This window comes from Callionymus lyra, chromosome 17, assembly GCF_982586985.1.
Source record: "Callionymus lyra chromosome 17, fCalLyr1.hap1.1, whole genome shotgun sequence".
NCBI lineage: Eukaryota > Metazoa > Chordata > Actinopteri > Syngnathiformes > Callionymidae > Callionymus > Callionymus lyra.
In genome coordinates, this window is record NC_141834.1 from 21,759,600 (window position 1) to 21,777,859 (window position 18,260).

At 41.6% G+C, this 18,260-nt stretch overlaps 1 protein-coding gene across 1 annotated transcript; it reads left to right on the top strand.

Annotated features, from left to right (window-relative positions):
- The first annotated feature begins 1,147 nt into the window (after nt 1-1,147).
- ankrd28b (ankyrin repeat domain 28b) lies at nt 1,148-18,191 on the top strand. Its single transcript, XM_087812291.1, has 28 exons — nt 1,148-1,395; nt 4,012-4,095; nt 4,572-4,650; nt 5,545-5,615; nt 5,693-5,893; nt 6,890-6,977; nt 7,883-8,025; nt 8,102-8,314; nt 9,090-9,168; nt 9,233-9,347; nt 10,068-10,150; nt 10,237-10,300; nt 10,372-10,440; nt 10,504-10,644; nt 10,733-10,844; nt 10,917-10,943; nt 11,014-11,088; nt 12,556-12,757; nt 13,370-13,457; nt 13,527-13,644; nt 14,584-14,803; nt 15,264-15,351; nt 15,423-15,506; nt 15,576-15,721; nt 15,803-15,885; nt 15,961-16,043; nt 16,706-16,797; nt 16,861-18,191. Exons 1-28 carry the CDS (start codon nt 1,369-1,371, stop codon nt 17,166-17,168), a joined length of 3,183 nt encoding a protein of 1,060 aa, XP_087668417.1. The 5' UTR covers nt 1,148-1,368; the 3' UTR covers nt 17,169-18,191.
- Nucleotides 18,192-18,260: the final 69 nt, after the last annotated feature.

The window sequence follows — 18,260 nt, forward strand, 5'->3', positions numbered from 1 at the left end:
TCAATGGATCAGAACCAGGTGATGGTTTGACCAAAACATGTCACAGGATCCGAGGAAAGGTGACAGAAATCCTTCTATTTGAAGAGATGACGGAAGTTTGGAGAGGTTCTGTTGTTTGTATGATCATCAATATCATCACAATGATCACGACAAATGTGTAACAAAATACTGCTTTCAATTGTCCTGCGAGTATATATTTACAGCATTGAATATAAACTATGATAAATATTCTCTCTCTTTGACCAGCCACAGTTTATTTTCTGGGATTAAAGGGCCGCACCTCAGAAACCAACCAGTCACAGCTACCAATGTTAATCTGTCTTGATACACTTTAATCCATCATAACAAAATACAAATGCAAGTTTTAGGATGAGAACTTAAGAGTAGACCTGGAAAAAGTGAGCCCTTTGACCGTATTTATGTGGCCCAGGTGAGGTCAGGTAGACATTTTCTTAATTTATATTTATTACTCATTACAAGTTAAACCCTAAATATCATTTTGAGGTTCTTGTATGACTTTTTAAGTCCTTTTTTTCTTTATAGTGATTTATTTTTCTTGGTCCTCAAAATAATGTAAGTAAATACTGAAGAAAATGAATAGTGCATTCATACCATAACAAGGTGTATAAATCAGACGAATTACCTTTATTTGCTTATGTCGTGAGATAATTAAAATGTATTATTTTAAATAAGTGTGTGTTATAGTTAATATTTGGGCCTGTCAGAGTTTATAATGTGACCCCTGATATATGTAGAGTCATCTCATCTGTGAGGCTCTTTATCCTTGACTGACTCTGAGCACAGTCAGTGCGTTTGTCATTCAAGGTGTTACCTGTGAGGAACACACCTGGTGGTTCAGATCAGACTCAGGAACCAGAAGAAGAAGCGACTCAATGGATCGTCAGATCTTCCAGGTCAACCTGACGATGAATAAAAACAACATAACGTTGAATAGAGATTTCTCTATAGCTCCATTGTCGTCTCTAAGTTCGCTATTTTAACAAGATAAACTCTAAATAAGGAGTGATGACAACAATTAAATATTAAAACAAAAATGCGTCTGTAACTCAGGCCGAGTTCCTTCCACAACAACCAATCACATGTCCGCTTACTGAACGCGGACCGAGAATCAACCAATCACAGCGCGGCTTGTAGCAGCGTGGAACATGGTGGCGGCAATGTTATGGAGTTTCCGCTGCTGGCTCACTTTCGTGCCATCAGGTTCCGAGGGCTAGCAGGGTTGCTAAGCTAGCGTCCCCGCTAGGCCTCCAGCAGAGCAGCAGAGGCAGCGAGACCAGTCGCCCGTTCACAGGCGGACATTCCCCGACGGTGGTCGACGTGCATGAGAACGAGCAGAAGCCCGGAATCATGGTGGTCCTCAAGATCCGAGACCAGGTGCGTGAGGTCGGCTTCCTTGTGCTAGCATGCTGCCGCGGTGCCTGCGTGTTGCTAACGGACTGTGAGCAGCCAGTGTGTCCTCGACACCGTGGGTTTCTGCGTCTTCTCTGTGGATCAGTGCAGCCTTTGAAGGTCCACGTCGATGTTCTCGAGGGTCTCGCACTTTATGACGCATCACAGTGGGTCATGTTTCTCAAGCTACATTCCCTCCAGCAATTAGCCGGAGCCGCTGCTGCACTTTTACGCCAAAAGTCATATTTTTAAAGCATAAAACCTATATATTTTTTTACTTGCACCTAATAACTTAGTTATGACAGAACACCACGAGAAAAGGGGTTTTGTGTGTAATTTTCAGCGATTAAATCTAATGTAATCCATCTGATATTGAACCTTTATTGACATATGGACAATAAATCATTGGTTTGCGGTGTGAAGATGAATCTGACTGTGAAGCATCTCTACAATGATATTAAAATTCATCCCATCAATAGATTCAACACTTAAAAGGTGATTCTCCTCCAGGTTGCTGTTGTGAAGCTCGGGTTCAAACCAGGTTGGTCTTCTATTAGAAGAACCTCCTGTTGTCCCTAATAATAACAACAACACTGCTCATCCAACTCTGGTAAACACTTGTGAAAACAAGAATAGCCCTGGTATCGTTGAATGTCTTGCCTGCTATTCTGGTGAACAAAAACACACGCGTGTGTCTTCTATTCGATGTGTGTGTGTGTGTGCGAGCGCTTGAATGATCTTGTGTGAGCTGCTGGAGTTGCCAAAGAGCTGTCTCCATGGTGATGGTATTAACAAGGCTGGCTTGTATGTGGAGAGGAGGCGCAGCTACAGGAGGAAACCAGCTCCTCCGGGTCGTGCTGGACTTCACAACTGGAAACATTCTATACAAACACATTCCAAAACAAGCAGCTATTCATCGACGTGTCTTCCACGAGTGTGATGTACTTCTCGTATCTCGATATCTCTTTCACGGTCGAGTTGATCTCAGTATTCTAGCCGAGCTGATGTATTGACCCGGAGATTTGTTTTAAGGTTTAATGTCCATCATCTTATTCATAATGTACACACACTTTGAATCCATTAAACTGTTTGAAGATCTCAAAGTTGTTTTTGAAACTGTTCTCTATCTGTTCTATTTGAAGTTTGCACATTCATTTAAAAAGTTTACTGAAACTTTTGCTTCCTTAAGTTGTGTCGCAGCCAGTTACGCAATAATCCGTGCTGGATTTTATTTTCCTAATCATAAATTCTAGAACTGCCAGGATTAAGTGTCCAGATCAACCTTTTATCAACAGATACTTAACCAGACTTGTATTCATAGCCAAGTACCTCTTATTATTTACAAGCTTTTCTGTCCAAACAATGTTTACAAAGAGTTACATGTATTTATTGTGTGTTGACTTTTGTGTTTGCAGTCGACCTTTTTTAAAAACAATGAGAGTGAACAACGGCCTATTTATTTTTGTAACAACGTAGAGTTTGCTGTAACACAATGTAATGGCTGTGAACCTTTTACACAAGTATGGTGTTTAAATAAGACCCACAACTGGAACTGTTCTCTGATAACAAGTCAAAACAACGTCTACATTTTTGGAGGAAACAATTGGACGGACGTCTGAATAGAATCGTGAAGAAAAAAAATCTGGCAACATAAAATGTGTTTCCTGCATGACAACATGTTTACAAAATAGCTGACAAATATTTCTTTGATAATCCGGGGTTAGAATAATTAGATATGGATAATAGAACGATACAGGAAGAGAAAATAAGTCGATGGGGGATTTGTAACAAGGAAGTAATAAGTAACAAGTGAGGGTTTTTTGAGTTTGTACACGAAGCGAAGCTGGAAATGTCAGTTACAAATGTGGATGTTGTTTGAGTTGGCAGGCGAACTTGGACGCGTGTGTTTGAGACGATCGTACTTTAACGATAAACTCGAAAGATTCGTCCTCGAGTGAAAGGTTATGGAGAGAGTTGGGGAGGAAGTGATGGTTTTGATGATCCACAGTGGAAAACTGAAGAAGAAAAACCCAGTGACTGCTCCATCAAACACTCTAGGATTCCTCATCAGCAACAATACCAAGATAATTACAGTCTTCTCGTGGCTTCAAGGTCACTCACAGTTAAAAAGTCTCGACCAAAGTCCTGACTAATGTTTTAGCATTTAAATAATGGATGGACTTTCGACCACTAATTTCTGCTTTCTCATGACTAAATTATGCATGTGACCGTGCGATTAGGAAAGCAGGGTCAACTATTCAACCTCCTGAGGAAGCTGTGAAGGTCCACTTGTCTGTAGAATTATGGTTTTATCTTTAATCGGCGAAGGGAAAAACAACATCTTGTCACCAGCAAACAAGAACATTTCTGCCTCTTTTTTTTTTTTTCTAACCGGTGGCTTAAGTTAATACATGGAACAAATGAGTTCAGTGTGCTTTAGAGCTCGCTAAATCCCAGAGGTTAGAGTTGGCTTTGTTTTCTAAAGTCTGCCTCCGTTACATTGTGTTATCACTGAGGCATCACTGTAATTATACACGTCTGTACAGGCGTCCGTCCGCGAACAGGTTCCGCTGATCTGACTCACTGTTGTTTCCTTTTCAGCCTCCTCTGCTGAAAGCTATTTTCAACGTGGATCCAGACGAAGTGCGCTCGCTCATATTCAAGAAAGAGGATGTGAACGCACAGGTAAACATCTGTTTCCTCACATTCAAGAGTAAATAATCAACGCCGAAAGAGTAAATGAACAAACTGATTCATTTATGTTCAAATGAAACTAAATCCGCCTCGATCTTCGGAAGAGCCAGTAAACAAGTCTTGGATCCGCAGTCGCCAGAACTCGGCGGTTCTGGCTCTGCTTGTTTTATTGCATTCCACATCATTACTAGTTAATGTGGGGGCTTGTTTCCAAATAAGTCTGGTTTGTTCTCGCGACTCTCTGGAGAACCACAACAGCACAATCTGTGTTCGACTGACCTTTCTGCCGACTGATGTCAGGCAGTCTGTGAGTGTTGACTTCCTCAATGCCATCATCTTCATCATCTTCATCATCATCATGCGCCTCTGACACACTCGAGTGTGTTTCGTGTCACAACACTGCAGCCCAAGAGGACGCGATTCAACTCAACTTTGGTCTATTATTCACCAGAGTTGTGTCTTTGCAGGACAATGAGAAGAGAACGCCGCTTCACGCCGCCGCCTATCTCGGAGACGCCGAAATTATCGAGCTCCTCATTCTTTCAGGTTTGTATGTTGTTGGCGCGCAACACCATCTCCTCTCTTCTCCTCATTTTCACTACTTTAAGTGGCAGTGAGTCTTATTTTCGCTCCACACGTCAACAGCTCAAAACATCAATGCTGCTTTCAAGAACACCTCGCATAGAAGAAACAAACCTTTTTTTCATTATTGCTACAATTAAACACCAAATACAAGAGAGTTGTTAAATTACATTGATTCGAACACTTGTTTATCCTTCCAGTGTTCACCATGTTTCACCTCCTGCTACTAAATGTCATGTTTTTTTCCTTATTTGCACCATTTTTATTTTCTCCTCAAACCAAACTTGTCGTGTTCTTCCTGTAATTCTGCCACCCCTGGATGAACTTTGAACTCTGGTCCCCGACCCCCGGGTCTGCGAGGCCGCACAGAAATGGATCTTTGATTCTATATCATTTCGATTCCGTTGATTAAAATTGTGTTAAAGGTGTTTTATTTGTGTATATATATATATATATACAGTATAATGTATATGTGTTTTCCCTGAAGTAACGTTGCCGTGTGACTCTTAAAGATGCTTGTTTAGGTCAAGTTCGTAAAAACAAGTCTGTAAACTAGTGAAAACAAGTAAAACACTGAGTAAATTTCATGTGATCTTGTTGCTGAAAAAACCTCTCTAGAGCTTTTGCTGATCCAACATTACAATAAGATGTATTTTTTAATGCAGTTAATGTTCGTGAGTCATTATATTAAATCTTTACTGCTTCTATCTGAGGGTCTGTTCGTGATAAAAATGTCAACATAAAACCCTTTCACAGTTAAAAAAAAAAAAGGTTGGGAACCAATTCCTTAAAGTTGCCTAAAACTTCATCTGTCGTGTTCTAAGTTCTTAAGCTAATGTGTTCCATCTTGTGTTTCAGGTGCAAGAGTAAATGCCAAAGACAACAAGTGGCTGACTCCCCTGCACCGAGCAGTCGCCTCATGCAGCGAGGTACACGGGGTCCCCTTCAGAACCGTCGACGATAAACCTCCAGTAAAACGATCTCACCCTCTTCGTGTGCCCGTCAGGACGCCGTCCACGTGTTGCTGAAACACTCCTCGGATGTCAACGCTCGAGACAAGAACTGGCAGACGCCGCTGCACATCGCCGCCGCCAACAAGGCGGTCCGCTGCGCCGAGGCGCTGGTGCCGCTGCTCAGCAACGTCAACGTGTCGGACCGGGCGGGTCGTACGGCGCTGCACCACGCAGCCTTCAGCGGACACCTGGAGGTGAACACATTTATTGGCATTCATTCATTCATTTTCAACTTATAAACTCAAGTCCAACCATACCGTATTTTCCGGACTATAAGTGTCTCCGGAGTACAAGTCGCTCCAGACATAAAATGCATAAGAAAGAAGGAAAAACATATATAAGTCGCACTGGAGTATAAGTCGCATTTTTGGGGGAAATTGATTTGATAAAATCCAACACCAAGAACAGACATGTGATCTTGAAAGACAATTTAAAATAAAACTAGAGGCAACAACAGAATAATTGTACGCTACGTTACATGAAGTGAGAACCTGGTATGTTAACATAACATATGAAGAGTTATTCAGAGAACTATAGCATCAATAACTAACAAGTTTACCAAACCATCCGTGTAACTCCAAATAACTCTTCATCCTCGTGTCACTTTTAAACAACTAACTAACTCCGGAGGTAGAAGATGCTTCCTCTTCTACGTGGAAATGATCAACACAGGCCTAGAGCGCCCTCTGGTGGTTTAGTGTGAAAATAACATGTGAAATGATATACTGGTAATAATGTGGTAATAATTTCACACATAAGTCACTCCAGAGTATAAGTCGCACCCCCGGACAAACTATGAAAAAAACTGCCACTTATAGTCCGGAAAATACGGTATTTGAAGTTTAAAATATGCAAGTTCAGTTCTGACGGAACAACCGTAGATGATCAGTTGGACCAGTGAGCACACACACTTTAAGAATCATGCAGTCAGATTTGTGCTTATTTGTACTTTAAAAAAACTGTCTCTCTTGTGTGCACGTCGACAGCACAAAGAGAGACACAGTTTTCCGGACGTATGTTCGCTCCAACCTCAGTCATCTGCTGCCTTGTGCATTAGTTATTTTTACCACTTAATGCTTTCTATCTGCTGATCGTCTTCTGTGTGAACGTTTCTTATATCATCTGCACACTGTGAGTCTTGTGTGTCCTCCTGTCCTAACGTTGTGTCAAAACCTCCTCTTGCTCTACAGATGGTGAGGCTTCTGCTTTCCAGGGGCGCAAACATAAATGCCTTCGACAAGAAAGACAGACGAGCGATTCACTGGGCAGCTTACATGGGTGAGAACATGTTGTGGATTCACTTGAACAACATTTGTCTTTGTGAAAGATGTCCTGATGTCTTTCAAAGGAAGGGTATCGAGGGCCACATTTAATGAGACCAAAGTGAGGGGGTTGGTAAAGGAGAAGAGTGATGTCATACCAGGAGTAATGTTATTCAGAACTTCAAAATAAAAGCCCGGATATCTTCATATTGTCTTTACTTGAAGAAAAAAAACACTTGGGAATTAGCATCGGAACTTAAAAGCTACAATTGTGTGTCTAAAGTCTAAAAAAAAGTGGGTTCTGTGGATCCTTGAGGTCTTAAATGGTGTTAAATTCATGAATGTAATTGCATTAAATTGGTTTTATAAATGTCTTAAATTAAATTGTCAAAAGTATTAAAAATGCTAAGTAAGTTTTTAAGTTCAATCTCAAAATATCTCGTAACATTATTATCATTTTTTTTATTCTTTTATAATAATTGATTGTCGCTCGACTACAATAGCAGAACGACAGAATCGTATTTTACTTTAATGCGGTTTATAAAGAAACTTTTGTTCAAGGGATATATATATATATTTTTAAATTAATTAATCAATTTTGGTTGATTTTCGCGATGGTCTTCAATATAAAGTCATCAAAGTCTTGAACTGCGCTTTCCTTAAGCTGTAGGATGTAAATGTTAGATGTATATTTTACATTTAATGGTTAATAAAGAGAAGCATAAAACATTCTGGGCTCATCATGTAGGAGTTAAACACGACGACAGCATCTTCTTGTCTCTTTAAATACGTCTTATTCTGCTCTGATGAAACCAAGACGCACATTTGTGACTGAAGTTGTCTTCAGGTTCAGGATCTACTTTGTGTTTGTGACCATCTTGATAAACGTCGTCTTGCTTCACGTAACACTTATATTTCCAGGGCACATCGAGGTGGTGAAGCTCCTGGTGTCTCACGGAGCTGAGGTTGCCTGCAAAGATAAGAAGTCCTACACACCTCTGCATGCAGCTGCCTCCAGTGGAATGATCAGTATCGTCAAATACCTCCTGGATTTGGGGGTGGATGTGAGTTTCACCCACGTTGGTGTTATAATGAGATTAGTGGAGATTCTGCTGCACATGTTCTGCTGTTTCCACTCAGATCAACGAGCCCAACGCGTACGGCAACACTCCGCTGCACGTGGCGTGCTACAACGGGCAGGACGTGGTGGTGAACGAGCTCATCGAATGTGGCGCCAACGTCAACCAGCTCAACGAGAAGGGCTTCGCTCCCCTGCACTTCACCGCCGCCTCCCGCCAGGGGGCGCTGTGCCTGGAGCTGCTGGTGTGCAACGGGGCCGACGTCAACATTAGGGTGAGGCTCAGTTTCGGAACCTAAAGATTAATTTACAACGAGGAGGTGCAGGGATTGTAGTGGATCGAGGGAGGCGAAGAAGAGGGTGCGGGCGGGTGAATGGAATCAGTGCTATGAGAATGATGTTGAATAATTGAATTTAACATGTTCAACGTTACATATATAATTGTTTTTTATTTTATAGATTTATGTTTTCTTTTGAATAATTTAATTAATAATTTCCAAATTTACATTTTTAAAGGTTTTAATTATTTTAACAGAGAGTTTGATATTGTTATTCTAGTAATTCCAAATATATTTTACAAATAGTGAAATGAACGTGACGCCGTGATTGGCTGAAAGTTGGATCCAGTAGATCCAAAAGGCTATGAATTAAAAGATATTGAATTAAGAAAAAAACATTGGAATTATTGGTATTAGTATAAAAAAACGGTGTTAAAAAAACATCTTATAGACCTTTCAAAATCTGTTTAAAATAACAACTGTATTTTTGAATCTATTCACATTCTTTATTTAATAATTACAAAAAAAAGTAAAATGCTTAAGTTGTTTCAATAAAAAAATGTAATGTTTGAACATTTGAAATGTAAATTATTATCAGAATTGAGAGGAAAGTTGTACACGTCGGTGTTGGTCGTTGAAGGCTCAGGTATAAGTTCCAGAGACGGTTTGATTAAGTTTATCAGAAGTAAAGTTTGTGGAGGAATCTAAGAGACTTTTGTCGACCAAGAAGAAGCTGAAGTGACCGAACTACACGATAACTCCTTCTCTTCAGAGTAAGGATGGAAAGACGCCGCTGCACATGACGGCGATCCATGGAAGGTTTTCAAGATCTCAAGAAATCATCGAGAACGGTGAGTTTGACAGTTTCTTCACAGCGACGACGTCGTGTGTCGTGACGGATGTTTTCCCCCGAAGGTGCCGAGATCGACTGCGTGGACAAGAACGGAAACACGCCGCTGCATATTGCAGCTCGATACGGACACGAGCTCCTGGTCAACACTCTGATCACCAACAAAGCTGACACGGCCAAGTAAGTGCTGAGGACGAGAGGATGCTCTCGCGCCGTAGAGGAAAAGTGATGGAAGTGCATCAGTGAGATTAGAAGATGAATTCAACCGTTCAGGTGTCTTTGAATGTCTACTTGAAATCTTAGGTTCTTCTGTGGCACCGACCAAAACCTCTAAGTGGGATTAAAACCTGGTTCTTCCTTCGGTGCCGAGTATCTGTACCTCGATCTGTTTTCAAAACTTGATCATGTGTGGAAATGATTTGTTATTTATCCAAACTTAAAAATGTAACTCTAGATTTGCACTGTATGTCATTTTTCTTTTTGTTAAAATGTTCAAATTGTATCGGAAAAACGGTTTTTCAACCATTATTGAAATTAAGGTACAGTTGTTGAAAAATACATACCATTGATTTTTTTATTGGAACTAAATCATTTCTATATTGAATTTAAAAAAATAAAAAAATAACTAGAACAATTGAATATCTTTCAAAATTAATTAGCATGATTTTCTTTTATTAATTCTATTTTTTTTTTGTTTTCAGAATTCCTTTAAAATCTAATATAGAAATATTTATGTGTATAATAGTCAACATTTAAAGCGTTAATTCAACCATTAAATGGATCGATTGCTCTGATTTTCGTCCAATTAAAACTCTTTACTTAATAAAAAATGTAGTATCATCACAAATAGATTTTATTTGTTTGTTCATTTTGTTTACAATTCTAATGTGTAAACCACAGACGGGGGATCCATGGCATGTTCCCGCTGCATTTAGCTGCTCTCAGTGGATTTTCCGACTGTTGTCGAAAGCTCTTGTCGTCGGGTGAGTGACTCGTGGTCGTATAAATATAAATGTCTTGATGTCGCACCTGAAGCTGATCCATCTATCGACGCCACTTCTGTCACCAGGGTTTGACATCGACACGCCTGATGACTTCGGCCGGACGTGTTTACACGCTGCAGCCTCTGGGGGGTGAGAACCACTGAAGCGATCGAACGTTTGTTGGATTTAAAAAGTTGTTGATCATCCAAAACCTTTCACAGAAACCTCGAATGTCTAAATCTCCTTCTCAACACGGGGGCCGACTTCAACAGGAAGGACGGCTTCGGCAGGTTCGTGTGATTGCGAGACGTGATTTTTTTCCAGATGAACCGAGCCCCGTTTGTCGTCTCCAGGACCGCTCTGCACTACGCTGCTGCCAACTGTAACGACCAGTGCCTGTTCGCTCTGGTGGGCTCCGGGGCCAGCGTCAACGACCTGGACGAGCGGGGCTGCTCCCCCCTTCACTACGCTGCTGCCTCCGACACCGACGGAAAGTCAGTACCTTCTCGCGAGTCTCGCTCCTCCTCGCATCTGACCAAGCGGCTCCGATTGAGTTTTGAGGAACAAATCTCTCGTTTCCAGGTGCCTGGAATACTTGCTCCGGAATGATGCTATTCCAGGGATCCAGGACAATCAGGGCTACAACGCTGTGCACTACGCCTCCGCCTACGGTCATCGCCTCTGTCTGGAGCTGGTAAGACCTCGACACATGTGACCTTCTAGATTGTGGGTGAACCAATAGCATCGTCCCTTTCTTGTGTTGTAGATTGCAAGTGAAACCCCTTTAGATGTGGTAAGTGGATTATTTTCATGTCTACATGAGTCCTGAAGTGTGTATTTACCCATCATGCTTTGTTGTTCAGCTCATGGAAACCTCAGGGACCGACATCTTGAATGACTCTGATGTCAGAGCTCCCATCAGCCCCTTGCACCTCGCTGTGAGTAACACACACTCGGTACTAGTGTCTTGTCAAGAATCTGTTATACGATGCAATATATTGTGATACTGTAGTAACAAGTATATATGTGTAGTATTGTCCAGTACTTGACTCTGGTGTTGTGATAGTGTAGTAACAAGTATATATGTGTAGTATTGTCCAGTACTTGACTCAGGTGTTGTGATAGTGTAGTAACAAGTATATATGTGTAGTATTGTCCAGTACTTGACTCAGGTGTTGTGATAGTGTAGTAACAAGTATATATGTGTAGTATTGTCCAGTACTTGAGTCTGGTGTTGTGATAGTGTAGTAACAAGTATATATGTGTAGTATTGTCCAGTATTTGACTCTGGTGTTGTGATAGTGTAGTAACAAGTATATATGTGTAGTATTGTCCAGTATTTGACTCTGGTGTTGTGATAGTGTAGTAACAAGTATATATGTGTAGTATTGTCCAGTATTTGACTCTGGTGTTGTGATAGTGTAGTAACAAGTATATATGTGTAGTATTGTCCAGTATTTGACTCTGGTGTTGTGATAGTGTAGTAACAAGTATATATGTGTAGTATTGTCCAGTACTTGACTCTGGTGTTGTGATAGTGTAGTAACAAGTATATATGTGTAGTATTGTCCAGTACTTGACTCTGGTGTTGTGATAGTGTAGTAACAAGTATATATGTGTAGTATTGTCCAGTACTTGACTCAGATGTTGTGATAGTGTAGTAACAAGTATATATGTGTAGTATTGTCCAGTACTTGACTCTGGTGTTGTGATAGTGTAGTAACAAGTATATATGTGTAGTATTGTCCAGTACTTGACTCTGGTGTTGTGATAGTGTAGTAACAAGTATATATGTGTAGTATTGTCCAGTACTTGACTCTGGTGTTGTGATAGTGTAGTAACAAGTTTATATGTGTAGTATTGTCCAGTACTTGACTCAGGTGTTGTGATAGTGTAGTAACAAGTATATATGTGTAGTATTGTCCAGTACTTGACTCTGGTGTTGTGATAGTGTAGTAACAAGTTTATATGTGTAGTATTGTCCAGTACTTGACTCAGGTGTTGTGATAGTGTAGTAACAAGTATATATGTGTAGTATTGTCCAGTACTTGACTCAGGTGTTGTGATAGTGTAGTAACAAGTATATATGTGTAGTATTGTCCAGTACTTGACTCTGGTGTTGTGATAGTGTAGTAACAAGTATATATGTGTAGTATTGTCCAGTACTTGACTCTGGTGTTGTGATAGTGTAGTAACAAGTATATATGTGTAGTATTGTCCAGTACTTGACTCTGGTGTTGTAGTATTTTCAGACCACATGACTCTTGATGAAGTCGTAACTACTTTAATTTGTTTTCAAACCAAAATATGTCCAAACATCAGCTTTAAAAGCTGCTCTCTTACACTTGTTACTTCCTCAAACGTTTCTTTAACCAAACTCCATGGACGGACATTGTCATCTCCAGGCGTACCACGGTCACCACCAGGCTATGGAAGTTCTAGTTCAGTCTCTGCTGGACCTGGACGTGAGGAACAGTCAAGGACGCACCCCTCTAGACCTGGCTGCTTTTAAGGGCCACGTGGAGTGTGTGGAGGTCCTCATAAACCAGGGAGCCTCTATCCTGGTCAAAGACTACACCTTAAAGCGAACACCTATTCATGCTGCAGGTAAATCACTCTTTTTCTCCTAATAACATTTGCATGTGCAAACTAGAACGGCAATTCAATCACCGAATCCCATTACAGCAAAGCCCTTGAAGTAGTTATCAGGAACAAAAAGAAGATTGATTTTTGTAGATCCACTTAAAATACTAAATATTAGCCAACATAAAATATAGACCACATAACTTAATTTACCGCATTATACAGGCAATAAGGTGCACTTTTATTTCTTCAAAGTCAAAATGTTGCCGCACTACGTTTTTTTGTAGTACTACTTTCCAAGTCACCATAGTATTATTTTGCAAGGCTCTATGGTACTACACCTTGCAGAGTAATACTACAAGCTGCAGTTTAAACAATTTCCCAAAGGAGACCTCCTGAGGGATCAATAAAGTTTTACCTTACCTTACCTTATATTTATTCTGTGATAGAGGGACATTTGAAATTGTGTATAAGTAGAACAAACTAATGAATACAATTGTTGTACGTGTCGTATCTTTAAAAAATGGCTCATAAAAACTTGTGCTCCTAGTCACCGTAACCGATCTTCATATCGTGAACGTTCACTGTTTTATTCATCATTATCAACACTATTAACAGCCTCATATTTCCCTGCAGCTACCAATGGACATTCAGAATGTTTACGCTTGTTGATCGGAAATGCTGATCTACAAAGTGCGGTTGACATTCAAGATGGAAACGGGCAGTAAGTCGTTTTCCTACTTCAGTTTCTGTCGAGAGTGTCTGTTGAATTAAATCCTGTGTTTCTCTGAAGGACACCCCTGATGTTGGCAGTCCTGAGTGGACACACAGATTGTGTATATTCGTTGCTGAATAAGGGAGCGAGTGTAGAAGCCAAAGACAAGTGGGGCAGGACGGCGCTCCACAGAGGTGTAAGTAAATAATGATTCAATATTTACAACTGTCACACTTTACTGCTGGACACTCCTCAAATCTTTACTGTTACTCGTGTTGCCTTTTATCTGGTAGAAAAAGTATTACCATATTTTCCGCACTATAAGGCGCAATTAAAAGCCTTTAAATTTCTCAAAAAACGACAGTGCGCCTTATAATCCGGACACCTTATATATGAACATTACCTGGTGGGTGACTTGTTTACACTTTCATGACTCTGCGCCGACTGAGCCGACACGCCGTGGGCGGGATTACCTCATTGCGTCAACACAGGGTGGGATTTAAGACGCACATCACATCATGGCGGATGTCTATGGAGTGATATTACTGCCACTGGTTTAGGCGAGTGTCTTGGTTGTTGTACACTCAAAATCACTCTGCTGCGCACTCAACCTGTCATACAGGAGCGTTCTAGCTGTCATACATGCGCTCAACTCCTCTGCTGCTAACTCAACATTTGTCTGCTCACAACACCAGCCCAGCGCTGCTGCTTGAAGCCTTTTAAACATCATTTGAACATCGTTACCATGGGACTGAAATGGAGTTGTCAGAACGCTTAATAAAGTTTGACTTAATCTGACTGTTTTGACGTCCCTTTAGCACAGCTTTATCTAGTGGATGCATAACACAACCCCAGTCAAACGTTTGACTGTATCTTTTATTGTATGCGCCTTATAATCCGGTGCAAACTATTTATGAAAACTGTTCTAAAATAGGCCATTCATTGAAGGTGCGTCTTATAATCCGTTGCAACTAATAGTGCGGAAATACGGTACTGTTTGTTTGTGACTGAGGGAGGGTGGCGGTGCTGCACGGGGATCAGTCCCACTATACACTAATTCAACGTTTAGTTCTGAAACGTCTTGCACAAGTCGTCGCACTGAGCCGTCACTTATGCTCACCGACTTCCCTCCCAGGCCGTGACCGGACATGAAGAGAGTGTGGAGGCCTTGCTTCAACACAACGCTAACTTCTTAGCGCGGGACTGTAAAGGACGCACACCCGTCCACTTGGCTGCAGCCTGCGGCCATTTTGGAGTACTAGGAGGACTACTGCACGCCGCCCAGTCGGTGGACCCGCTTCCAGTTTTAACAGACAACCACGGCTACACACCGCTACATTGGACCTGCTACAACGGTACGACAATGATGACCTTTTGACCTATAAATCATGTTGACCTTCAAGTATTTGTGGTTAAAAATGAAGTTAAACATTTGTACTATGAATATATGGTATGTTTCTCTGGCGATGCAAAATTTAATTGGTTTTCAAACCAAATGATGTCCAAACGCCAGCTTTAAAAGCTGCTGGGGTCGCTGTATCCTCTCGTCCTCAGTCATTGTTGCGATCTCACAGGATTTAATTGTTTCTTTAGCGACAGGGGACGTAATGACTGTTATTGGCCGGAAGTTTAATTGCAACACAAAAATGAACAAAGGCAATATTTTCAGGTTAATTGTAAATAAAATAAAAATAGAATTGTTGGGTTTTTATACAAAAAATGAACTGCTTTTTAATCAATACAGTGCTGCTGAGTATGGAAATGAATATTGCGATAATTATTTATATTTTTTTAACACCCCTTCTGTCTTTGTAGGTCATGACACGTGTGTCGCACTTTTGTTGGAAAATGAAGTTTTCCACAAAGCAGATGGAAACTCGTTTAGTCCGCTGCACTGTGCTGTGTGAGTTTCCTACAAACCTACTGCCTAAACACTCACTCGTAGCAAATACTGACACATTTTCTCCCCTCAAGGATTCACGACAACGAAGGTGCTGCCGAGATGCTCATCGACACTCTGGGTCCCGCCATCGTCAACGCCAAAGACGGTAAAAACAGGTACGAGAACAACAAGAGATCCGCTGCCGTCGCCTTCGACATATTGTTCATGATGGTGTCGTTCCGAAGGACCGCTTTACACGCCGCCGCCTTCACCGACCACGTGGAGTGTCTCCAGCTGCTGCTGAGCCACAACGCTCAGGTCAACGGCGTGGACGCGGTGGGGAAGACGCCGCTCATGATGGCGGCGGAGAACGGCCAGACCAACGCCGTCGGTAAGAAGGGTGTTACGGGGAGACTTCACAGGATGGAAACCAGGATCAGATCCTCAACTATGTCCCGATCTTTCCTCGTAGAACTGCTGGTCAGCAGCGCCAAAGCTGATCTGACTCTGCAGGACGCCGTGAAGAACACAGCGCTTCATCTAGCATGTAGTAAGGTGCGTTCGTCCGGTAGAGGGCGCTCTTTCTTTGTTCAAACGATAGCAGACTTAACTTTGACCTCTGTGTTCCAGGGTCATGAAACCAGTGCCTTGTTGATATTGGAGAAGATAACGGACAGAAACCTCATTAATGCTACTAATGTGGCCTTACAGACGTAAGTATTGAATTTAAAGTGTTATATATATATATATATATATATTTATATATATATATAATGTGTTTAAAGGTTGAATGTGGTTTTATAAAATAATGAAATGTAATAATTCGTACATGAAATGTTGAATGTGTTTATTCTAATAATTTAATTGTAAAAAAAAAAGTAAATGAAAAAAATTCAAAAGATTGAACACATTTATTTTAAAACATTGTTTTTTTTAAATCATTATATAAATGTTGGTATAATAGTGACATCAGACTATACAGAGCTCCGTCAGTTTTATATTGAATTTAAAATGTTGAAACTTTTGTTATATTGGTTATTGACATTTTTTATATATATATATATAATATAATGTGTTTTAAGGTTAAATGTGGTTTTATAAAATGGTTAAAACAGTTTTATATTCTAATTCAAATAATGCGACGCATTTTCTTTTTAAATATATATATATATATTTTTTAATTCAATATATACATGTTGGTATAGTAGTGACACCAGAGCTCCGTCACATGATCATCTGAGCGCCGCATGATTGGTTGCTCGCTATTGTCTGGTGACTCTATTATAACAAAGTTTTATATTGAATTTAAAAGACTACAAGTGTCACTGAGGCAGTCGCAGTAACGTGGATCTCCACTGGACCTTCTCCCCTCCAGGCCTCTTCACGTGGCTGCAAGAAACGGTCTCACGGTCGTGGTCCAGGAGCTGCTGGCCAAGGGGGCGAGTGTCTTGGCGGTCGACGAGAACGGTACGGTTTGAGTGACAGGCGTGTTCTCGACAAACACGGTATGACCTTTCGTTTGGGATCCAGGTTACACACCGGCTCTGGCCTGCACGCCCAACAAAGACGTGGCCGACTGCCTGGCTCTCATCCTGGCCACCATGATGCCCATCTCCCCCAGCACCCAGACGGTCACGGTCCCGTTCAGCGCCATCAACCACTACACCACCACCACCAGCAGCAGCAGCACCACCAGCCCGTCAAAGAGCGTCACCTTCGACAGCCTGCCCTCGCTGCGGGGTCAGCACACCACCTACTGCAGCTTCAACAACATCGGGCACCACGACGGCTTCTACAAGGACGAGGAGCTCAACGACTCCGACTCGGAGACGTACTGAGAGGCCGGAGCTCCAGCACACGCACTGTGTCTTAGAAATCACCCGCCGCCAGCTTGGGAGGGCTGAAGAAGAGATGAGCCCCCACAGGAGCCCCCACAGGAGCCTTAAGAGCCCCACCCCCCCAACACCCTCCCCCCCCACACCCAGCCAAGAGAAGCAGAGGAAGCTGGTCAACACTCGTCCAGCACCGGGCGTCTCTCCTGCTGGCACCAGACGCCGGCCATCGTTGGGGTGGACGGCCACATTTTTACAGCAATAATGATGCTGATGAGACGGTAGCACCCCCTGCTGGAGCCGTCAGGGACCAACGGACACATTTTAAACCAGTTTTAACTGCGTGGATGAACTTGTTATTGAGGGGGGGGGGGGGGGTCAGGCTGATGTCACGGTGAACCTGGAGATCATCGCTCGTCGCACACAAACGATCCGATTGCACTTGGAGTCGACAGGACGGTCATAGTTTTAGTTTGGTTTTTTTCCTTCGCTTCCATCAACTTGTCTTAAACGCCACTAAAAAAAAAAAGAAACGCCGACATGATTCAGTTTAAATCATCCTCACACCTCCATCCTTTTTAGTCGAAGATAAATTATTTCCTTTTGGGTTTGTATTTATGTGTTCATTCGGTGCCTTCGTGAGCGGCGGCGCGAGGTGGAGGTGGAGGCAGCTGTGAGTCATAGAACATCCAGAAGCACTGAGGTTCCGCCTTGAGAGGAGAAACACTGTAAACCAATGATACGTTGTTTTTTTTTGTTTTGTTTTTTTCTTCCGCTTGAATCTATTTTTGCTCTTTTACAGTCTCTGTTGACGGGTTAAGAATAAATGAAACCACTCGATGCTGATTTAGATGATTTTCAACTGGAAAGATGTGTACAAAACGTTGGCGAGCTTCACTCAAAGAGGGATGAAACTACCTTGTAGTTATAGAATTTATGACTGTGAATCAGAAGCTCCGCTGAATTCTTTCAGACCTGAGATTGCTGTATATTTTATGAGTAATAAATAAATGAGTTATTTAATAATGACTAGTGTTTCTCTTTTCTTTCAGTTACTTAGTAAATCCGGACATGTTTGTTGTTGCAAACAACAGGACT